The sequence below is a fragment of the Mytilus galloprovincialis genome, chromosome 14, assembly GCF_965363235.1.
Source record: "Mytilus galloprovincialis chromosome 14, xbMytGall1.hap1.1, whole genome shotgun sequence".
Lineage (NCBI taxonomy): Eukaryota > Metazoa > Mollusca > Bivalvia > Mytilida > Mytilidae > Mytilus > Mytilus galloprovincialis.
In genome coordinates, this window is record NC_134851.1 from 70,799,677 (window position 1) to 70,825,319 (window position 25,643).

The window sequence follows — 25,643 nt, forward strand, 5'->3', positions numbered from 1 at the left end:
TCAACATATATTTTATTGAATTTTAGAATGTTTTAATACACTGTATCTGACTGTACTGTCATCATATATATTATTGAATTTTAGAATGTTTTAATACACTGCATCTGACTGTCCTGTCAACATATATTTTATTGAATTTTAGAATGTTTTAATACACTGCATCTGACTGTCCTGTCATCATATATATTATTGAATTTTAGAATGTTTTAATACACTGCATCTGACTGTCCTGTCAACATATATATTATTGAATTTTAGAATGTTTTAATACACTGTATCTGACTGTCCTGTCAACATATATATTATTGAATTTTAGAATGTTTTAATACACTGTATCTGACTGTACTGTCATCATATATATTATTGAATTTTAGAATGTTTTAATACACTGCATCTGACTGTCCTGTCAACATATATATTATTGAATTTTAGAATGTTTTAATACACTGTATCTGACTGTACTGTCATCATATATATTATTGAATTTTAGAATGTTTTAATACACTGTATCTGACTGTCCTGTCAACATATATATTATTGAATTTTAGAATGTTTTAATACACTGTATCTGGCTGTCCTGTCAACATATATATTATTGAATTTTAGAATGTTTTAATACACTGTATCTGACTGTACTGTCAACATATATATTATTGAATTTTAGAATGTTTTAATACACTGTATCTGGCTGTCCTGTCAACATATATATTATTGAATTTTAGAATGTTTTAATACACTGTATCTGACTGTCCTGACAACATATATTTTATTGAATTTTAGAATGTTTTAATACACTGTATCTGACTGTACTGTCAACATATATATTATTGAATTTTAGAATGTTTTAATACACTGCATCTGACTGTCCTATCAACATATATATTATTAGTTCAAAATATAGTATAGTAATAACACCAAAAATAACTGATTTTTTTAAGCAATAGAAAGCTTTAAACATTAATAGAAAGTTTCTTGCTTCTAGAATTATTTACCAGTTCTATTAAAATCTGTAACATCATGTTTATACTTAAACTGCAATGAATTTATATTATTTGTTTTACAATATTGTTGTTATCTTTTGTAATGGAATATAGAAACAAAGGGCAGACAACTCATTTCCATGTCTGCTTCTCCTGTCCTTCTTGAATGGCACATATCTTCACATGTCTTGACTAGTACTGCTTTAATACTTCAGAAATAGCCAGTATTTCTTTACATGTTAAATTAATTTTTAAGCATAATTTTAAAATGTATTTCAAGATTTTTTACAACTTGAACATCATAAACTTTGCATTTGTTTCATTAATTCGTCCAAACTTTGTCCTGAAACATCTCCTACTGTTGCTGATGTGTCCTACAACAAGAAAAACACAAATACATATTTTATTCACTTCAGATGTATCCTACAACATGTACAACCAGAAAAAGACTAATCTGTATTTTTTTCACAATGACATAACATTATTTTGGTTGCATGCCAGAGATTGTCTTCTTAGTCATTTTTTTTTGGTGATTTAATTTAAATCAGGATTGGGGGTTCCTCATTTTTGTATTCTCTATCTTTCATATTTTAGCACCATTTTTATTTTTTAGGTATAAAAATGAAATTCACTAATTACATGAATTATGTGAAGAAAACACTGTTACTACATTATACTATTGAGCAACACGACAAGTGCCACAGGTAGAGCAGGAATAGCATACCCTTTCAGAGAACATTACATGCCCCCTGGTTTTTGTTGAGGTTCCTGGAGTCGGTTTCACAAAAATACTTAAGACTAAGATTGGTCGTAAGTCATGAACAAATCAGTATTCTTACGATCAATCTTAGTCGTAAGTTTTATTGTGAAATTGACTCCAGAAAGTCAGTCTTTAGATTTCTATGTTGTGTTATGTGTACTGAAACATGTATTTGTGTGTCTTTTTCTGTTAAGCCATAGAGTTGTCATATTCTTTTCAACTTGCAAATTTTGAATGTCCCTTAGGTCCTTCTCCTCTCTTTTAACAAAGGATTCTTTTTGTGAAAGCAACATTGGAAAACCTATAGATTGTTTCACCAGACACCAGATGTTTTGCATGAGTGGAAAGTTTGACCTAGTTTTCTACATAAATGTCTACTGAAAAAAGTCTATAAACTTTGCAATGTTCGAATTGCCTATCCTTTACATATTTGTGGGTATTTATTATCTCTAAGAAATAGCCTTTGAGACTGCTGTAACAACTTGATCATAAATAACTCTTTGTTTACCCAAACCTACATTTGTGGCTGATTTGGCTGGTTTTGTGTATGCTACTGTGACCCCTTCTGTTAGCTGAGGTTTCTCTCCTTCAGCCTGTTTCAATTCCTCTTCTGTTGTTTCAGAAACTATTTCTATTTCTGTAAATAAACAATAATTATGTATAAATAAGTTTCAATAATTTCTAGATGTTAGACTTACCGTAATCTAACTTGCTAACATGTCTTTGCCCTTGGTCTCTTTTACATTATAATTACTTGTATTATTTATTGCTTCAACTTGCTTTTCTGGATAAGAGACAAGGTGGACCTCTGTTAGCTATCTATATGATGGAATAATTAAACTATTTTTATTGGCACACTGGCATGGCAGTAAAATCAAACATTAAACTTTGACAGAACTAAAATAACTTATAAATATACTGAACGACTTTAGAAACGCAACACTAGATTATTTTTGTATTATTTTTGAATGAATGTGTCCCCGTCAAAAGCGATGACTGCATGTTACAAACGCCAAAATAATTGTCAGAAAGGTCCACAAATTCTGTCTGACATGTTTTGGGTTCTGTTTAACACCTTCTGGTTTTGCATTTGTTCAACCCATAAATTGGTTTTGGCAATTATGCGGTTGGAACTTGAGGGCTTTTAAAGTTTTTCTTCAGTCGATTCTTTGGCAATTCATTTGAAGGGAAACATTTATGGCATGAATCTTTACTCAATGGCACTCGGCAATTTGATAAGCAGTTGACGTTGCGGCCGTAAACATGTCTGGCAAATGATGCTGTGTAATCAAATTCTGTTGACGTTTCATTGTCACTAAACGTTTATCTGTTCATTGATGGACAGCAACAAATCTTGTCTACTTGTATTGTTGTCAGAGGGACAGTAAGACGAGTTTCTGTAGTCATACAGTATGGTTGCAGCACGTTTATGTTTTAATGTTTGCAGTATTCTTAAGGGGTAATTTAGTTTTTTTTGTTTCTCAGTTTTGGCAAAATGGAGTTGCAACATTTCTAAACTGGTTTAAGTGATGCAAAGGATTGAAAGAACTGTTTCACAGAGCAAAACAACTGAAACAATCTTTCATGGGTCCAAAATTACGCTTTAAGAAATTTGTGCGACTTCAAAAATTCGGTATGTTCAATAACCACAGGTAAGTCAGAGTTTGATTTTTTGTACAGAGAAAGAAGTATGATAAGCATGTAAAGTAGTTGTAAGAAAATCAAACAAGATTTGGTAAAAAAATTCAACAAAATGAGTGTTGCGTTTCTAAAGTCGTTCAGTATAACATGTATAATAACAATAACAATTGTTTTATGTTGTGATATTTTATTTGATTATATATATTCTATGATATTATCTCATCCTCTTTATGTGAATTATAATTTTCATTTTATCTTCAATATATGTATGAATGAGAATGTATTGTGTATTGTTGTCATTATGTCCGTCAGGGGCCCTTAATTGGAAATAAAGAACTTTGAACTTTGAACTTTATAGCGGTTATTTTAGCAGGGTGTAAATTTTCACTTATTTTCCCAGATAGAACAAAATCCTAAAAATAAATTCCGCTTATTTAAAAGCACTATCGACAATATAATATACTGAAAAGCATTTGGAAAATAAGTCGTTTCTGTGATTGTTTGTGCACAACTCTTGTTTTGAGATTTGAAAAAAAATTAGATAAACAAAATTAGTTTTTTCCTAAACCTTATAATGGTACTTGTAGTTTTCCTGAATAATATTAGATGTTATCAAAATTTATTGTAAAAGGATTGATATTGATCATCTTATTTTGTTAAGAAACCAAATTGTTTAATTACTTTCATTTTTTTTATTAAAATATCACTTGCATGATTATTAGTTATTGATAATAGTAATAACTCATTTAATAATGTTAACAGACAATTGAATACAATGTACATCATGTACATTTATATAAACTTTTTACTTAAACAACAATTATTAAAAGTCTGTTTATTTCAATAACTTTATCTTTGACTTTCTGCCATTTCTACTCAAGATTCTTACTAAGAAGAAACTAAAAGAATAAGAAACAAAATATACCAAAATGGGGAAAAAACAATTAATAAATAAAAAAATTATATATATAATTAAAGACAAAAAAATAATAATAAATTAACAGACTAAAACAATATTTTAATCTACACTTTCAAAAAAAAGGTGAAATGTCAATTTTAAAAGAAACCCAAGTTAACTGTACAGGTAAATTTTAATGAAACATACCAGCTGAAAACTTCAACCCTGATTGATTTTAACAGGTAACATAATTAGATAAAAAATCTGCCTATGATTTATGACCCCCAATAAATGGCCAACATCTCAAGATTGAATACCCCAATAAATGTTCACCATTGGATGTTGACCATGCAAGAGGGTCGACATAACTAAGAGGAAGTCACAGGCTGTACTGTACCTTGACCTATAATGGTTTACTTTTATAAATTGTAACTTAGATGGAGAGTTGTCTCATTGGCACTCATACTAAATCTTTCTATACCTGCTTGAATATGAGCTGGCTTGAAAAGATCCAAGGTAAAAATATTCAAATGGATAGAAAAACGACACATATTTTCATATGACTTTTGTTAGAATTTGATGTCTCCCTTGTGGTATTAACTTACCAAATGGGTTCTCGTCATGTAAAGGTGCAGTATCTACTTCTTCAACAACAACAGGTTTGGGCTTCAATGCTTCTCTTTTCTAGAGAAAAACAAAACAAATATAAACATAGAGAAAAATATTTCAAGTATCATTTACTTTAAACCATGGGAGAAAATAATTTAAGAAATGATATATCTTTTAATCATTCTTTCATATACCTGTATTTAGATAGGGTATGTATGCAAGCATAAAAACAAATGGGGTAAATTCAGTAAATAAATATACGTCATCAGGGACCGCCCATTTAGGGGAGAGCTTTCTGTATAACACTGAAGTTATATGGTCTTCTGATTGGCAGATAATGTTTGTAATAAATATTTTTTGGTAGATGGATCAAAACTAGAGTTGAAAAAAAATAAAAAATAAATGCTGAATGTACTAATTTTTTTCCCTTCAGGGTTGAAAAGTAATGGGGGTCAGTATGGGAATTCAGTGCGAATCAACATTGTTTGTAAACAAGGCCATGTGAATGCCCAAAAATGCCGCATGACCCTATGTTTTTATTGTTGCAAAATATAGGGCTACATTTGTACTTTCATAAATGATATATGAAAGATTTTAATTTCTAAAGGTTAATCAGGTATAAATTTATTTCCACACATAGATTAGCATTAAAGTGAATGGGAGATTTTTTACTGAATTTACCCCTATAATTCTCTGGAGCTAGCTATAATCCACCATTTTCTAAATAAGGAAATGCCTGTACCAAGTCAGGAATATGATCATTGTTTCCCACTCATCTAAGATTTAACTCAATTGCTAAAATTGTGAAGATTTCAGTAATTAAGCATCACTTAATGATGCTAGTACCTGATATATGTGCATTGTATTGTCAAAAACTGCCCATATTTATGTAGCAGAAGCATACTGCTTTCCAATAAATAACTAAAAGTTTACATTTAAACAATTTTGTAAAACTGCTATATTTTGGGGTCTAAAAGGGGTCTTACTGGACCTACTCCTTTACCGTATGTTATATGTACCTTAAATTCTTCTTGTTGCTTTCTGCAGTTACAGTCATCACATTCTGGGTTGGGTTTCATTGCCATCATTGGGAAGAAGTCTTTTAATGCATTGTAGCCTAAATAGTAGGTCACATTACCAAACTTTAATAAATATCTGAAAGGAGAAATTTTATCATTTGAAAAAAGATGCAAAGACAAGTCTATATGACATGTCTTATATGAGAGTTGTCTCATTGGCATTCATACCACATCTTCCTATATCTACAACAAAAAATGTATATACATGTATATTTTTACTGTAAATGAAATGACTTTTGCAGATATATAAAATTACACCACTGCATCAAGTGTGTTGTGATATTTCTCCACAGGAATCTAAAATCTAAAACATGAGGCATAAAATATTTGAAATTTAACTATCGAGAGTGGCAAATTATCGTAATACACAAGATATAGTGGTGGAATCTTGTTTGTCTAATGATTTAAAGAGAATATCTCATCAAGTTTATCCTTCCTCTTCAAAGATTTGCAGAAAGTTGTGTTCTCTATATATGTGACGTCATCGGAAATGGTCATCTTTTTTTTATGATGTCACAAAAGAAAATTCAGAAAAAAAAGTTAATTATTCAAGATAATTTGAAGTCATACTTAAAAATTCAATCAATAATTTGCCATGTACAAAGTTTCCTCTAGCATGTCTAGAGAGGAGAAATATTTTTTCAGACTGATTGCGCCATGTCAAACTTGCAAGAAAGTAAGGCCAGGATTTTTTAATTTGTTGGTTTACGGATCCGCCGACCCGATTTTGCCGATTCCTAGTATAAAAATAAAATTGACTTTTCATGCTTTTTTATTCCCAAGACCCAAACAAATACATTATCGCTGAAAAATAATTAAATTTTTCTTTTTTTATGAAATGAAATGCATGAATCACTAACAAAATTGATAACACTCTCTGTTGTGAAAAAATAAAACTTCCAGTTTACGTTTCTAAAAATAGACAAATCAATTATTACTGACCTTGAAATGTCGTTTACCCAAATAATTTTGCGGAACAAAAATTGTGTTTAAAACCCATTACACAATAAGTTTGTTTCCCTTATTTGTCTAATCAGTCTGTAAGATGCATAATCTCATAGAAATAGACTTGTCCAAATGTGGACAGGTGGAAAGCACCTTGGAAGTAAAAGTTCTGAATATCAACAAGTCATTTAGAATTTTCTTGTTTCATGGATAATAAAAAAAAATATCGTCCATTTGGATTAAAAACGGGGATGCATGACACTAGATTAACCCGATATTCTCAATTTTTCCGTGGACAAGTCTATTACGTTTTTGACACGTGTGTTGAAACTTATTTTCGTACGACGTTTTTTACATTTTTTTCTTTATCAGTTTTCGTTTTTGAAGATCATTACTCACCAAGTTTTCTGGAATTGATTAAGAGCTACGCGAATTTGTTTTTCTTGTTTGTGAAAAGACGATTTAATTTCGTCTTTGTCTGTGAACACCCCCTTTTTTTTACGGCAAATCATTAGACAATGTCATGCGATATTTATGACAGCTGAGCAAGAATATTTCATCGAACTAAAATTTGAAATGATGACAAAATATCATACAAAACATTTTGTAAGAAAGGTGAAATGTATATTTATTTTGCATTTTTTTTTCTGTGTTGAAAGATATTTTTTTTTTTCCCCCGACCGACCGACCTGACTTTTTCATGGGGAAAATACGTAAACCAACAAATTAAAAAACCGTGGCCTAAGAGGCACACTATTTCTAAAGTAGTCCTTTTTATGCCCCACCTACAATAGTAGAGGAGCATTATGTTTTCTGGTCTGTGCCTCCATCCGTCCGTATGTCATCCGTCCTTTGTCCCGTTTTAGGTTGAAGATTTTTTAGTCACGGTAGTTTTTGATGAAGTTGAAGTCCAATCAACTTGAAACTTAGTACACCTGTTCCCCATGATATGATCTTTCCATTTTAATGCCAAATTAAAGTTTTGACCCCATTTTCATGGTCCACTGAACACAGAAAATGATACTGCGAAGTTCAAAGTTTTTGGTCAATGTAATTTTTAATAAAGTTGAAGTCGCATCAACTTGAAACTTAGTACACTTGTTCCCTATGATATGATCTTTCTAATTTTAATTCCAAATCAATGTTTTTACCCCAATTTCACGGTCCACTGAACATGGAAAATGATGGTGCAAGTGGGGCATCCGTGTACTATGGACACATTCTTGTTATAAGTGATTTTCTATTGTTCTGGTCCGAGACCACAATTAATTCGTAGTGCATTTCTTTTAGAACATAAATGAAAATAAAAAAAATCCCACCTGCGCTTTCTCAATGAAATTTTAACAGTGTGTTGTACAAATTTGGGACAAATTATAACAAAATTATAGAAAACTTCATCGCCTCTAATTAACAAGAGTGCACACGCTGAAATGTCTCGCCTTCTTTACTAATTATTGATATTATGTTGATAGTCCTAAGTATAAAACTTTATTAAAAACTGTCACATAAACTTAGCATTAACCAAGATAACTAAACAAAGACCAATGAACCATGAAAATGAGGTCAAGGTCAGATGAACCATGCCAGGCAGACATGTACAGCTAACAATGCTTCCATACAACAAATATAGTTGACCTATTACTTATAGTTTAAGAAAAATAGACCAAAACACAAAAACTTAACACTGAGCAATGAACCGTGAAAATGAGGTCGAGGTCAAATAAAACCTGCGGGACTGACATATAGATCATAAAATATTTCCATACACCAAATATAGTTGACCTATGGCATATAGTATTAGATAAAAAGACCAAAACTCAAAAACTTAACTTTGACCACTCAACCATGAAAATGAGCTCAAGGTCAGATGACATCTGCCCGCTAGACATGTACATCTTACAATCATTCCATACAACAAATATAGTAGATCTATTGCATAAAGTATGAGAAAAACAGACCAAAACACAAAAACTTAACTATAACCACTGAACCATGAAAATGAGGTCAAGGTCAGATGACACCTACCAGTTGGACATGTACACCTTACAGTCCTTCCATACACCGAATATACTAGACCTATTGCTTATAGTATCTGAGATATGGACTTGACCACCAAAACTTAACCTTGTTCACTGATCCATGAAATGAGGTCGAGGTCAAGTGAAAACTGTCTGACGGGCATGAGGACCTTGCAAGGTACGCATATACCAAATATAATTATCCTATTACTTATGATAAGAGAGAATTCAACATTACAAAAAATCTGAACTTTTTTTTCAAGTGGTCACTGAACCATGAAAATGAGGTCAAGGACATTTGACATGTGACTGACGGAAACTTCGTAACATGAGGCATCTATATACAAAGTATGAAGCATCCAGGTCTTCCACCCTCTAAAATATAAAGCTTTTAAAAAGTTAGCTAACGCCGCCGCCGTAGCCGCCGTAGCCGCCGCCGGATCACTATCCCTATGTCGAGCTTTCTGCAACAAAAGTTGCAGGCTCGACAAAAATATTGACAATTTTGTGTTTAGGGTGTCTTGAAATCTTTTGACAGCTTCCGATGTGCTAATTTTTAACCTTTTTCAGCTGGACCAAATCCCTACTTTCCTGTAAAATTCTGGGCCCAAAAATTTTTTTTTACAGTGTAATTTCACCCCCCCCCCTTTCTTACAATTTGAGGCATTAAACATGGAGAAATAAATTTGGAAGGGGTATAAAAATAAATGGCAAGTAACCCACTGTTAACACTAGGGACTATATTCGTGAACAACGAAAATCAAGGGACGACAATTATGGTCTCGGACCTAATAGGATAGAAAAAGTTGACAAATCTTAAACAAACTTGGTGTGATCAAAGCTTAATGTATTATAAGACTGCCTACAAAGTTTCATAGCAATAGGATATATATTATAGACAATATGTTAAATTCTATACTCATCTTTGTGTGTTAAATTTTAATGTTAAAATTGAAAAATTTCACTTAGCAACATTTTGGGCTTTAAAAATTAAAATATTGCAAAAAAATACTTTTTTAATGTCTTAATATATCATTTATTATGTACTGAAAGCATTAGAGTACTCATTTGATTTATCAGACTTGGTATAATTTTTCAAAAGTCAAATTTATATCAGCCTGGGCATAAAAATTGAGGTTTTTCAATGAAAGGGGGCCTTACATGAAGATGTAATATTTTCCAGCAATTTTAAATTTGTGAAGCTTTTTGGTTAAAAATAATCCTTACATATGTATTGAATGTACTTTAAATGGAAAGAAAAGTGACAAATAACATTTCATATTAGTTTAAAAGGGTCTTAAAGAAAAGTGACAAATAACATTTCATATTAGTTTAAAAGGGTCTTAGGCCAAGGAAGACTGGACAAAAACAAGGGTCAATTTAGGCCGTGCCACATATTTACATTTAATTTAAAAAATGCTTATTGTGGCTATAAGAAATTAAAAAAATGTGTCTTTTTTATCATTTCTATACTCATGTGACATGATGCAACAAATCTGAGCACAAAAAGGCTCTTACAATTAACTTTTCTTGCAGACACTATGGTCTGATACAAAGATTTTTGCCTTTTTAGTGAAAAACTTGAATGCAATTTTAGTCTCAACAGGCTTATATTTAAACCACTTGCTATCCTACAGAAGAAAAGAAAGATATTATGTGAAATGGAACAGGTACAATAGACATTGTAAAGTGCTTTTGATACAAATTTAGTGAGGTCTTTATTGTGGACTTCTAACTTTATGTACCAAGAACCCTACTTTTGACTTCATCCAAACAGGGCGTTAGACAAGGGTCATATATACAACACATTTTGCACATACTGTCTGAGATAATCTTCTTTTCTGTAGATTCTGAGTTCATAAACAAATAAAAGAAGTAGATAAACTTAAGGCATAGAAACACAAGTATTGACGCATGAAAACCTGTCAGATAGAAAGTCGGGATGCCATGTATGCATCAATATTGAAAAAGCCTTAAAATGCATATTTTGACCATAAAATGCCAAAATTGGTCATTTTTGCAGAAATTTTATAAAATAAAAGTTTAAATCCTTCAGTTTCGTGCTATTTGACAAATTGACACCACCAAATCATTTAGGGAGGTTGCCAAAGTACAGATTCTATATTTACAGACTTCACCTCTTAGGTCCGAGACCACAATTTATTCGTACAACATTTCTTTTAGAACATAAATGAAAATAAAAAAAATCCCACCTGCGCTTTCTCAATGAAATTTTTACAGTGTGTTGTACTATTTTTGGGACAAATTACGGAAAAATTATAGAAAACTTCATTGCCTCTAACTCAAAATATGGACAATTTTGAGTTTAGGGTGTCTTGAAATCTTTTGACAGCTTCCGAAGTGCTAATTTTTAACCTTTTTCAGCTGGACCAAATCCCTACTTTCCTGTAAAATTCTGGGCCCAAATTTTTTTACAGTGTCATTTCAACCCCCTACTTACAATTTGAGGCATTAAACCTGGAGAAATAAATTTGGAAGGGGTATAAAAATAAATGGCAAGTAACCCACTGTTAACACTAGGGACTATATTCGTGAACAACGAAAATCAAGGGACGACAATTGTGGTCTCGGACCTCCTAATGTATTCATATTACAATATATAAACTAGGCCATATGGTGACCTATGATTACTTTAAAATATGATTCCCATGAAGCATAATTTTACCCACCCTTTCTATGTTTGCCCCTAGGGATGCAGATCGTGATATCTAATCATTCTATGTATCTTACTTACTTTAATGTGTTTTGTATTAAGAACCCAGCAACAATTGCCATAGTGGTGGGAAGACTTGCTGCACAAACACCTTCTCTTTTTAATGTCTTCTCATCTGTGTGGGTGGCTACAACAAGAGGTGGGGCACACTGAAAATGTAATTACAATATCAGGTTATTTAAAAGTACACCACATTTTTCTGGTTATTTTGAATATTCATCCAAAATATTACATACATTCCTTATAATTTAATTCTAAATTCCATATTTAAGGACTAAATCATGAAAAAAACATTGATAATGTCACGATCACGTGACAAGAATGTCTATGAGCTGATAGACTAAAAAACTTTCAGCCAAAATTTAAATTATAAATGCTGGTTATTCTGTGTGCAAAACATTTTTTATGTTATTTCTTCATAAGTCAGATAAAATATTACAGCCATTCCTACAATAAACATGATAAATAACTTACTGGCTCCCATAGAATATTTACTCATAATTCTAATGCAACATCGTTTGTAATGTTCATTTTGATTGGGTAACGTTACATAGAAATTGATGTTCTGAAAGTATGCGCAATCGCAGAAGAAGTATGACAATTTTTAAATCAACCAACCAATCAATCAATCTATCTATCTGATCTAATGCAAAACAGTCTCTCCTACATGTGATAAAAGTTTATACAGAAAGTTCATTAGAAATTATTTTTTTTATTTTAAAGATTTATTCACACTTACAGCAAAACATGAAGTATCACCAGGTACTATAAACTGTATGTGACCAGACACAGCATTCTCACTAACTCCTGACTCTATCCAAGACTGACCTAATTCATTACATGCCTATAAAAGAGTAAAAAGGTTACCAGATAATAATACCTGGCATTATTGTAGCCTGGCCTATTTTGTTTCCAACGCAGGCTTATAACAGGAACAAAAGTTACTAGACTACATCCAGTACTCAACTAGCATACTGTAAATTCATTTATTTTCGTGGGTACCAGTTTTCATGGATTTTGAAAAAACTTACCTTATTTGCGATAAACATGTATGTAATATTGTGGTTTTGCCAAAGTCTGCAAACATCCTGATAGAAATTCGTATTTGGTTGAACATTTAAATTTGTGGTTTACCTGTAACCATGAAACCCCAAAAAATTAATATTCAACAAAAAATAGTTGATTCACTTTTATTCATTGGATTCCAATTATCGTGGATTTTGTGGGTTCTGGTGAACCACGAAATTAAATGTTCAAAGAACAGCTTATTTTCCATAGGCTTGTATGCAATTTTGGTAAAACCACAAAATCAAATATTCACAAAGATGTAAGTTTTCCTTAAGGATGTACTTACGTGAGGTTAGGTGAAAATTAAGAAATTAAGAAATTAAAATTGATACTTTAAGCCGGTAGAGCATTCGCTAAGGATAAAAATAAGCTAAAAATATTAGATAGGTCATGGACCGCCTATTCGAGATATTTGAGATTTAAAATATGGCGGGAAAAGGCTGACTCAGACTTTTACCTTATATTTGCATTGGTATTATTAGGGTCTCAAAACAAAACAAAGAAAATAAAAAATCTTCTTAAATTTTGGTTAATGACTTTTCAATGAGCTATAAAGTCTTATATGAAAAAATAAATGGGTGTTATGGGGCAAAATATTTTACCTGGTATTGTATGGGAAAACACCAAGGAGTTTGAACATTTGACACAAATTCCAAAACCTAACCCAAGTACATCCTTACTCCATAAAATTGGTACCCACAAAAATAAATTAATCCACAGCAATTCCTTTCTACAAAAAACATCTAATGTTTGTTTCTTTAAGTAATATTTTTCTTTAGGATTTTGTTTGGAATGATCAATATTGGAGATGTAAGGGACGACATCAAAAGATGGATGTAGAATAAAAAACTTAAATCAAATAGTTTGGGGATTAGGGGGGGGTTAAAATTCTGCAAGTTTTGTATATCTAAAATCAATTTTTAAAATATATCCCTATTGGTAAATCAATTTTTCTCAAATAAAGTTAAGAGGGGGGGGGGGGGGGGGGGGGTTCAGTGAAAAAACTGTGTGAATTAAGTTTTTTATCCTACATTGAACTTTTGATGTCGTCCCTTATCATTAATTAATTTCTATCTACTGGTTACCCTGACTTACGGTATTAATTGTCATCCTAGCTTCAAAGTTATCAACACAACTGAGAACCAGATCAACTGGTTTCCCATCTGTTATCCCACCATGACTTATTCTGTCCATGAAATGTTGGAAGTTATCCATTGTTGTGATGTTGTAATTATATATCTCAAATATTACATCTGGATTTATCTCCCTTTGAAAGAAAAATATACTGTTGAATATTTATTGCTTATTTAAGTTCAATGGCAAATATTACAATGAGGTATAAACTATTGTAAACTGTGGATATTATGCATGAGGTATTATTTTTTGGTGGAAAAACCAAAAATTTTAATTATCAACCAGTTTGTTGAGAAATATTACATGCGTTTTATTGTATTTGTTATCAAGTTATTGATTTTGGTGATAAAAGGCACTTGGTTTTCATGTTTAAAAGCAACTGACTAAAAGTATGGCTTTTGCTCATTGTTGAAGGGCATAGATGTCTGCCTGTTGAGATATATTTTTGAATGATGTTCTTGTACCAATGATAAATGTAGTAAATGTTTTGACAAGTTTGTTATATGGAAAACCCTGTTGTAATCATTTTTCAGTAATACAGAGATTTCTTTCGTTAAAATAAAATACATATTGTTACATACACAAGCGAATTGTACAAGTTAAACGTTATCATCTAAAAATGGATAATGCAAATTGGGTTTACCTTAGTGTGGGTCTCATTGGGGTCTAAGCGTGATGCGGGATTGCCGATTTTTTGTAAACGTGACACGTGAAAGTCAAATTATTGTGTCGGGAAATGAGGTCTAGCGGGACCCGGGAAATGACAAAAAAATGAGAATTGCTTACGTACATAGTGTAAGCGGGACACGGGAATCGGGCAAAACAGTAAGCGGGATCCGGGATCGGAACCCCCCAATGAGACCCCCCTTAGTGTTCTCTCTGTAGCTTCTTCTTTAATCAAATACATTGTTACATTAACTAATTATATATATATATATAAACACAATAAGGGGTCATCCATTTTCCAAAGTGTACAAAACATACACTTTTTCAGACCCCCACCCTCCCTCAAAAAGTGTACATCAACCATTTTCAGATTTCAAGACAAGAAGCAATCATTTTTAATAAAAAAAAAAATATCCTGTCTATCATAGTTTAGTTTAATATAGTTTAATATAGAAATTTGCATTGAAAAAAACTGAAACATATCTGACTGTTTTATACAGTGATAAAAAAAAGTGTAACCAGATGCTCCGCAGGGCGCAGCTATATACGACCGCAGAGGTTGAACCCTGAACAGTTGGGGCAAGTATGGACACAACATTTAAGCTAGATTCAGCTCTAAATTTGGATTGTGATTAAATAGTTGACACAGCATAGGTTTCTGACACAGAATGAATGTGGTCTAATGAACTTAAAATATTTTTTTTGCCTTTGAGCAATTCACTATGCTGTTGAAAATTAATCCTCTCAAAATAATGTTTGAAGAAATTTTCTTTTTATTTATGAAATCTGAAATGAGAAAAATTTAACCCCCCCCCCATTTTTTTTTCACATCCCCCTTTCCCTTTTTTTAAAACTGATCTCAATTCAAATTCCTAATGGAGTTTGCAACAATAACTCCTCATTTAAATACATCATAAAATATTAAAATGTAAAATAAAGTGCTTGTTATCACTGAATGGTAAAGATTGTTTTAATTTATCAGTTGGTAGTAAAAGTGAATATACATTGTATATTGTATAAAACAATGATTTAAGTTGATTCAACTACTATTCTGGACAAAGAAAGATAACTCCAATTGAAAATTTCTTGCTATTGCACAATATTGTGCAATTAGATATTTCTTGCTATTGCGCAATACTGTGCAATTGAAAATATTTGCTATTGCACAATACTGTGCAATTGAAGATTTCTTGCTATTGTGCAATACTGTGCAATTGAAAATTGCTTGCTATTGCACAATACTGTGCAATTGAAGATTTCTTGCTATTGCTGAATACTGTGCAATTGAAAATTTCTTGCTATTGCACAATACTTAATATAATAATTTTGGATCCTGATTTGAACCAACTTGAAAATAGGGCCCATAATCAAAAATCTAAGTATATGTTTAGATTCAGCATATCAAAAAAGCCCAAGAATTTAATTTTTGTTAAAATCAAACTTAGTTTAATTTTGGACCCTTTGGACTTTAATGTAGACCAATTTAATTTGAAAACGGGACCAAAAATTAAGAATCTACATACACAGTTAGATTTGGCATATCAAAGAACCCCAATTATTCAATTTTTGATGAAATCAAACAAAGTTTAATTTTGGACCCCGATTTGGACCAACTTGAAAACTGGGCCAATAATAAAAAATCTAAGTACATTTTTAGATTCAGCATATCTAAGAACCCCAAGGAGTCAATTTTTGTTAAAATCAAACTAAGTTTAATTTTGGACCCTTTGGACCTTAATGTAGACCAATTTGAAAACGGGACCAAAAATTAAGAATCTACATACACAGTTAGATTCGGCATATCAAAGAACCCCAATTATTCAATTTTTGATGAAATCAAACAAAGTTCAATTTTGGGCCCCTTATTCCTAAACTGTTGGGACTAAACCTCCCAAAATCAAACCCAACCTTCCTTTTATGGTCATAAACCTTGTGTTTAAATTTCATAGATATCTATTTACTAATACTAAAGTTATGGTGCGAAAACCAAGAATAATGCTTATTTGGGCCCCTTTTTGGCCCCTAATTCCTAAACTGTTGGGACCAAAACTCCCAAAATCAATCCCAACCTTCCTTTTGTGTTCATAAACCTTGTGTTAAAATTTCATTGATTTCTATTTACTTATACTAAAGTTATTGTACGAAAACCAAGAATAATGCTTATTTGGGCCCTTTTTTGGCCCCTAATTCCTAAACTGTTGAAACCAAAACTCCCCAAATCAATCCCAACCTCCCTTTTGTGGTCATAAACCTTGTGTCAAAATTTCATAGATTTCAATTTACTTAAACTAAAGTTATAGTGCGAAAACCAAGAAAATGCTTATTTGGGCCCTTTTTGGCCCCTAATTCCTAAAATGTTGGGACCAAAACTCCCAAAATCAATCCCAACCTTTCTTTTGTGCTCATTAACCTTGTGTTAAAATTTCATAGATTTCTATTCACTTTTACTAAAGTTAGAGTGCGAAAACTAAAAGTATTCGGACGACGACAACGACGACGCCAACGTGATAGCAATATACGACGAAAAATTAAAATTTTTGTGATCGTATAAAAATGTTGATTTTTTAACCCCCTCCCCCCAAGTGTACGTTTTGTACACTTTGGAAAATGGTTGACAATTATGGATGACCCCTAAGATAGTGCCGATTGAACGTCACCATTTTAACATATGGATGATTGGTTTACCTTAATGTTCTCTCTGCTGCTTCTACTTTACTCATTCCAGCTTGATTTGGCTGATAAAATAATCTGTTCATGTTGGCTAACTCTACCTTGTCATAATCAAACAGTAGTAGCTGAAAATATATATCATTAATAGAATCTATAGCACAGGTAGATTTGTTTTCTTCATTTGTCAAACATGGCAAAAGACAATTCTGCCTACTTAATTTAACTGGATATTCATTTCAAAATATTGATTTCAAAAGCTTTAATTTTACGGTGAGGGCATAAAAAACAGCAATTTTTCAATTTGACTCTTAGAACAGTAAATGTGACGCTACCAAAATTAAAACATAATTTGTGTTATGTCATGTATGTGGTAGTTAGCATTGTGTACAAGTTTCATAACATTTGGTTGAGGCAAACTAAAATTAGAGAACGAAAACCAATTTTAAAATGTACATGTACAGACTGACAACAGTCAAACTTAATGCACCCTCCGCTACGACGGGGGTACTAAAATCAGTATAATTGTTTGCAAACATCATTTCCTGCAAAGAATTAAAAATAAATGTGCAAAATCTTTTTGTTTCTTTCTCTCTACCTTTATCAAATAGTTTTAGAAAATAAAATATCTATCTAACCTTTCCTGTGCATCTTGGAAACAACTAACCTTTCCGATGCCACATCTAGTTAACAACTAACCTTTCCCATGCCACATCTGGTTAACAACTAACCTTTCCGATGCCACATCTAGTTAACAACTAACCTTTTCGATGCCACATCTTGTAAACAACTAACCTTTCCGATGCCACATCTAGTTAACAACTAACCTTTCCGATGCCACATCTAGTTAACAACTAATCTTTCTGATGCCACATCTAGTTAACAACTAACCTTTCCGATGCCACATCTTGTAAACAACTAACCTTTCCGATGCCACATCTAGTTAACATTTCAGCGGCCACAGATCCTACTCCTCCAACTCCAACAACTGCCACTGTATATTCTCGAATTTTCTGGAGAGAGAAAAAAACTATAATACGGTAATGATTTGATTTTTGGTGTTTTAATGCTTCTTTTAAGCACTGCATTCAAGCTATTTCGTGGCGTCAGGTTTTTATTGGTGGAGGAAGCCAACGTGCCAGGAAAAAAACACTGACCTTTGAAAGGACTGACAATCCTTGTCAATTAAGATTGGTTTCAAGTGCAACCTCACAAGCGGGGTTTAAGGTGTAATACCACCAAATCATGGTACATCACATCCAGTTGCATACGAAAGTAGGTCGAAAAAAATATTCCCTTGAATTTGACAGTTGTAGGTAATTAATTCTACATTTTATTGCAGTAAAACCATTTCTGTGTCATAAACATATGTCTTGGGTATTTCAAAACACCATTATTTTTCATTTGGGATTTCTATAGAAAATTTTGTAATCTTGAGGTTACATGGTGACTAAACCTTGTACACAGATAAAATAAGGGGAGAAATTTGATTGGTTAACTTCCAATGATGGTTATTTTCTTATATGCAATGAAATATTATGTGATTTTTTTTTCTGTAGAACTGGACAGGATAAAACTTTACTCATGCCAAGTATTTCTTTATTTGAAACAAGGATAAATTCTGCACATTTTTTTGAAAAGTGCAAATTTAACAAAGACTAATAGGGGGAAATCAATGGTGGTATTACACCTTAAACTCACAACCTCAGTGTTAATACAGTCATGGATATTTATGATAGAGCTGTTTTATTATTAAGATTACTCATTGGCTCTTACATGCTTAAGGACAATTTCAATGGCAAGCATGGTTCCTCCTAGTCATGGGTGTTCACAAATTCTGCTGCCCTGTTAACATCAAAGTCTTATTTTGTGAAGTTCAGAGGTTACAGGGTCATTTTTTACAATGTTTTATATGAGTTTATAATGTGAGCAAATTGCATAAAATTCATTCACAATTTTACACATCTACATGTAATTAAATCTTTTGATGATCATGTACATGTGTAACGAAATAACTAGTTTAGAATTTACAGGAAACATTTTATATTACATCGTAAATTTTGTTGTTGTTATTTGAAATTACAGAATATTATCCATGTTTGTTTGCATGGAAATAATTCTTTGTAATCTTATTCAATACTCATTTATTCACCTCATAATCATCAACAATTCCCATTCTCTTCAATGCCATTAAACGACTGAAAAAGAATATATTATAGTATTAAAGTTTACTGATAAAAAATATAATACATGTAATATGTACATTATCAAGACTCTGGGATCAGGTGTTTTTAAGCTCAGGATTTCCAGATTGATCCTCTCAGGTTCACTGAATTGTCCCAGGTTAGGGGAGGGTTGGGATCCTGCTAACATGTTTAACCCTGCCACATCATTTATGTATGTGCCTGTCCCAAGTCAGGAGCCTGTAATTCAGTGGTTGTCGTTTGTTTGTGTTAATTACATATATTTGTTTTTCTTTCATTTTTATAAGTTAAATAAGGCAGTTAGTTTTTTCGTTTGAATTGTTTTACATTGTCATATTAAAGCTGACTATGCGGTATGGGCTTTGCTCATTGTTGAAGCTGTACGGTGACCTATAGTTGTTAATGTCTGTGTCATTTTGGTCTCTTGTGGACAGTTGTCTCATTGGCAATCATACCACATCTTCTTTTTTATATGTATGATATAAATGTAGATGTTTGAATTGTTTAACACTATTGAGGGGGGGGGGGGGGAGGGGGGGTAGATCCTTTATCAAGACTCCAGGATGAGGTGTTTTTAAGCTCAGGATTTCCGGATTGATCCTTTCGGGTTAACTGTTCAAATTCTTTTTTTGAAATTTCGGGATGTCTGGATTTAAATTTCTTTAAATTCGGGACCTCAGGATTCCATGACAAAGCCCAGGATTTTGGGATTAGGACCCCTCAGACCGCCCCACTAACCATTTTGGGGGTCTTGATAGCTTGCTGTGTTATGTGAGCCAAGGTTCTGTGTTGAAGGTTGTACTTTGCCCAGTATAACAATTTATACTTTTACAAATTGTGACTAAGATGGAGAGTTATCAGGGGAAAGGACCCTAGGTGAACAGGTACACTGTACTAGGGGGAATGTGAATCAGGGAACAGGAGTTTGAAATCCTATCAATAATGGGGTAAAAATATACCAAACTCGACCATCACAGTAGAGCTTCTCTCGAAGAAAAATATACCAAACTCGACTATCACGGTAGAGCTTCTCTCGAAGACTCTCTTCGAGAGAAGTTCTACTGTGATAACGGAGTTTGGTATATTTCAACCCGTTATTGATAGGATTTCAAACTCCCGTGATCAGGGGAACTGACCGTGATTTGTAAGATTCTGAATAATGGGGAAATATTAGCTATTTAAAAATATCAGGATTTGATAGGAACTATTGCCCTTCAAGACATTGGTAAATATCATTGAATTTACCTGTACGGATTTGAATCAACAACTTCTGAGCTCATCTGAGAAATTTTTGTTCTTACTGCACCAGATTGTCTTGATTTTTCAAGTTCTTCTTCTAATTGTTTCACCTTCTTTTGTAATTCTTCGATTGACGACATTGTACTGATGTTAAATTTGCAGAACCAAATATAAAAATATGACTAAAACGATATTTATCTTGGGAAAATTGAACGAATATTCTGACAGCTGTCAACGTGTGTCAAATCCGGAAGTTGCACAATTCCTGCCTCCGGGTTTTAGAATTAGGAAAAGGGAGATAATTATAAAAATATTTTTGACATTCACAGTACACATAAATTATTGTTATTTCGTACCATTGCAAACTCGTACCAATGTCAACTCGTACCACTGCAAACTTGTATCGCTGCTAACTATTACACTAATGACTGGACATATAGTACGGTGACCAAGTAAGGAAAAGTCGCGTATTTAAGGAGTTTAATCGTCATTCGGACTATACGGCTATAAATCACAATATTGGTAGTTCAAAGGTTACACTTCACATTTTGAATTGTCGGCGTGGTGCAATTTTTGTAAAATATGGGCTTTGAAGTACGTTCCCTTACGTTAAAGAAAAATTTACTTTCAAAATTTTACACTCTAAAAGTTCATTCGTGAAATGCTTTCTGTTATTATATACGTTGTTGTTACACCGGCTTATTTTAACAATTTCAAACAAAGTTTAGCAAAATTAATCCGTTATTGAAGAGTTTTTGTAAAAGCTGAACACTACAAATATTTTGCATTAAACAGAGTATGTTTCAATTCATTTTCATCAGTTATTTTTCATTGGTAAAATTTGTTCACTTCGATTTATTTTGTTTGTTCATGTTCCCATTTCGTGTGGGGTTGTCGTGGTGTTTTTTTAGGTATTTTTAAAAGATTTCTTATTTTATTTGATATGTTTTTTTTTTCTTTTTATACATTTCAAAAATTAAGAACCAAATCTGAATTTAGACCTGTTATTAAATGAAAAATGTTTGAATAAGAAACTCCTTTACGATTAGGTCCTAGTAGTTCAAAAAGGCCAAACATGTGTTTTGATTTTGAAAAGTGTATCGTTTGCCAGAGAAGAAGTACGATGCATACTAGGTCGTTTGTTGAAATTCCTGCTGAAGTCTCTTGTGCACTTTCCCAATCTTCCTTCTGCCCATCACTACCAACTTACATCAGTCTGAGAGAAGGTATGGCATTGGTTCAATGAATTGATGATAAAAAAAAAGTAAAACATTCGGTGACCTTGCAGATTACTATTATAAAAATATGACCCAATGCTTTTCTCTAGCGGACACATAAGGCAAACTTTTTTGACCGCTACGACATAAAAAAAACTCTATAAAGTCGTCTGCTGAAAAGGAACGCAGCACAAAGACTACAGCTTTCACCAATGTGTATCAGATTATTGAAGGGAGAAGGATGCCTGACTGGAAGAAGTTTCTTTCGGTTAAAGAAAAACAACAGGCTCTACCTATTTTTTTTTGTAGTTTTTTCTTCTTCAAAACTATGACAAATCCCGTATGATTCCACCTTATAGTGAGCTGTACTTAGCTGGAACGTTTGTAAATCCCGAAATTGTCAAAGTAACTTCAGACAATAATGTTAATGACTGTCGTAACTTGTTGAGCACTCAACAAGGGTCAATACTCGTATGATAATTAATGCCTTATACTTTGACATGAAGTTTAGAGAAATGTGAAAGAGCGACAGAACAAGCATACGGTCCTCTGATACGGATGTGATTGTTCTGTCTTCACTTCAACAAACAGGTGACACATACAAGCGAGTTTTGGGTGCAGATGTAAAGAATGGGCGAGGTTTTTTACCAATTCACCAACTACATGTATGTGCTTGCTTTTCCCCAGCAATTTGCAAACTGCTGCCTGCTGTACATACTCTTTCCGGATGCAACACAACTTCGTCTTTGTTTGGAGTAGGTAAGAAATCAGTCTACAAGACTTTGAAGGACACGCACGACTATTTTAGTTGCAGAGCTTCGGAAGTACTGACGAAGATGAAGCCCTTGATTGTGTAAGAAAGAGGTAGGGCCAATTTGCCGAGGATTTTTTTCACAGAAGGGCCAATTTCAAAAAGTGCCGACAGAATAAAATTTACTATAAAAACAAAAAATATAAATGCTTTTTGATCAATATATCGATTTACATATATTATGATATGTGTGATCAATTATAGTTAATTTAACCCTCAAAAGGGATGAAAGTCCAATATGCGGATTTTCGGGTGTTTTTAGGTGGAAAAAACAGGGAATCACCCCAGAAGGACATTCCAAACCAACAAAAAGTTATGCTTTTTATGACTGTTGTTATTCATACTTTTGTCTCAAAAATGAAATTGGTTTAGTGTGTCCTTATTACATAAAAAACAACTTTTTGAAGAAAAAATGGTTACACCGATAAATTGTACCTATATACCTTCTTAATAAGAGTTATATTGATAAGTATCACTTATTGTGTGCAATCATTCCATACTATTGACTTACTTTCATTCATGTGTTTACATTTATCACATATATTCAAGGGACAACTGCCGTCAAACTGATGTAGGTGCCTGTACATAACCAATAACACGAGAATTAATTCTATAGAAATGAAGCCTACATGTTGCGGGTGTAATATACACATAACTTAAAATAAGGCCATTGTATACAAGTTTCAAAACAACAACAACAAAAAAATCGAAACATTTTTTGAACATGGTATTTTATGTAACAAATGCAGCCAACAACAATGTTGTCGCCATTTCACAAACTGTATAGATACTAATACTGATTTTTTTAACACCGTCCCTACACCGGTACCTAACTTACCTAAGTCATCAGAAAATAAAACAACACAACAGAACAAATCAGTAACACTAGACATCGTGATTGTAAGTAACACATCAAGAAGCTGTTGCATCTGTATCAAAACGAAGGACCGATTTGTTAAAATGACAGAAAAGGCAATATAACATGACTGTTCTAGTAACACAGGGTGATCTATGACCAACTGATATAAGATGTTCTCCGGTTAAAATATATACACGTATTATCTTATTTTGTCTTATAGACGACAAATTCAGATATACATATATCCAGAATGAGAAAATCACGATCTGAATTATTAATTTGTTCGATATTATTTGGCTCCTTGACAAGTTACGTGGTATGGCACCTTGCATAAAGGATGTTAATAATTAGATAAAATCAATATTAAAAAATCAATAGTCTTGGCCTTGTTTTTGTAGGAATACCTGTTTAAGGTATGAAAATAGATGATGTGACGTATTTTCATGTACTATAATTAGCATTTATCGGGCTATTTAAAACATGATTTTACCTATCTTATCGAATGAAACAAATTGCCGGCAAATTGGCTCTACCTCTTTAGTTTCAAAGATGTATGATCTGAATAATCTCTTTTAATCATTCCATCATGATATGAATGAAATGCATGTCAGGCTTGCCACCAGTAAAGATGTAGGTTTAGTCAGGTTACCTCCCGGTGAAACGGCAATTTAGACCGCATCACACATTGCTAAACCCCCTATTTTATCACCTTCAGAATACGGTTGGCGAAAATTAAATAATTCATAACACCCCGTGTATTTTGAAGGGCATATGTCAGCAGAATTCTTACAGGATCTTGTGTGTTCATGTAAGGGAAAATCTCTATGTAAAAAGTAATGTGTTTGTTCACAACAAAACCTTACGTGTACGTAGCTTTGCTCCTGTCAAGGGTCAGAATTATCATGTAGAAACCTTGACAGATGAACCAGAAGATACTCCTAGATGTAATCTATTTTGTGGATCATTTTGATTTCATAAGTGTAACTGTTTTCGAGGTAATTAATAAGTGGTTTTTGGTTGTAATGAATTACATGCATGAGCTTTTGCAAAATAAACGTTCGGGATAGTAGCTTTATGCTTTAATTGAAAACAACATTTATCATTTATTGCTGAGATTGAATGTCACCCGGCAAGGTTACTACTGTAACCTTAACGGAATTTGTATTGATCTTAATAGAACAAGTGTTTGAAAAACGCCAATTTTCAGTATTTGTCGATAACTAAGTAAAAATTTCCTTTTTTTTTTTACATTTTCGAGATAATTCATTGTTAATTAATTTGAAAAAATGTCAGTATCTGACATTCAACACAAAATGATGCCTATATCTTTCAATTTTGAAAATATAGAAGGGAAAAAAAAGGATGCAGTTTGTCGATCTTTGACCTAAATTTATGCAAAACTGTTACCACATTTATTTTTGACGACATCGATATTCCAAAAGTACTCATTTTGCCGAATCCAATGATATATATAATATAGCCATATAGTATGTTTGACGATTAAATTAAAAAAAGAATTGGTCTGGTCACCGTACTAATAATGACAGGACCGAATGAAAAATGCTAATAACTTTTTTGTTTCTCAAAGGATTAATCTCAAATTCGAAATATCCGTAAAATATAGATAAGATTTCATCATTTGATATATAGATTTAAGAAAAAAAATGTTTAAGAAGCTTTAGAAAACGTGAGATGACCAACTCAGATAATGACAGGACCAATATTGACAATGACAGGACCAAATGAAAATGCTAATAACGCTTTTATTTGTCAAAGGAATTTTCTCAGATTTGAAATATGAAATAAGATGTCATCTTTAAATATATATTTTTTTTACAAAATACAGATTTTTTTCAAAAACTTTCGAAAACTTGACATGACCATCACTGACTGACAGGACCAACCTCGACAATGACAGGACAAGATGAAATTGCTAATTACTCTTTATTTTTTCAGAATATTTCTCTGAAATTTGAAATATAATAAGATTAGACCATTTTATTCATACATATAGGTATAATATAGAAAAAAAATATTAAAAGCTTGCGATAATATGACCTGAACAACACTGAAGAACCCTCAGGCTGGATCAGCAAATTCAGAAAACTTTTGTT

At 32.4% G+C, this 25,643-nt stretch overlaps 1 protein-coding gene across 1 annotated transcript; it reads right to left on the reverse strand.

Annotated features, from left to right (window-relative positions):
- Positions 1 to 1,033: 1,033 nt before the first annotated feature.
- LOC143059514 (ubiquitin-like modifier-activating enzyme 5) lies at positions 1,034 to 20,906 on the reverse strand. Its single transcript, XM_076233025.1, has 11 exons — positions 20,649 to 20,906; positions 19,352 to 19,397; positions 18,123 to 18,212; positions 17,218 to 17,327; positions 13,828 to 13,999; positions 12,404 to 12,508; positions 11,686 to 11,813; positions 5,908 to 6,043; positions 4,885 to 4,963; positions 2,259 to 2,377; positions 1,034 to 1,354 (listed from the first exon to the last, which is right to left on the reverse strand). The coding sequence occupies exons 1-11, from the start codon at positions 20,780 to 20,782 to the stop codon at positions 1,280 to 1,282; spliced, it is 1,194 nt and encodes a 397-aa protein (XP_076089140.1). The 5' UTR covers positions 20,783 to 20,906; the 3' UTR covers positions 1,034 to 1,279.
- Between the last annotated feature and the right edge of the window lie 4,737 nt (positions 20,907 to 25,643).

Excerpts from the sequence above, each read along its gene's own strand:
- LOC143059514 (XM_076233025.1), bottom strand. The coding sequence starts at position 20,782 with ATGTCGTCAATCGAAGAATTACAAAAGAAGGTGAAACAATTAGAAGAA. Across the intron at positions 19,398-20,648 it reads GTTGATTCAAATCCGTACAG|TCGTTTAATGGCATTGAAGA; the intron begins GTAAATTCAATG and ends ATTCTTTTTCAG. Across the intron at positions 14,000-17,217 it reads GCAGCAGAGAGAACATTAAG|GGAGATAAATCCAGATGTAA; the intron begins GTAAACCAATCA and ends TTTCTTTCAAAG.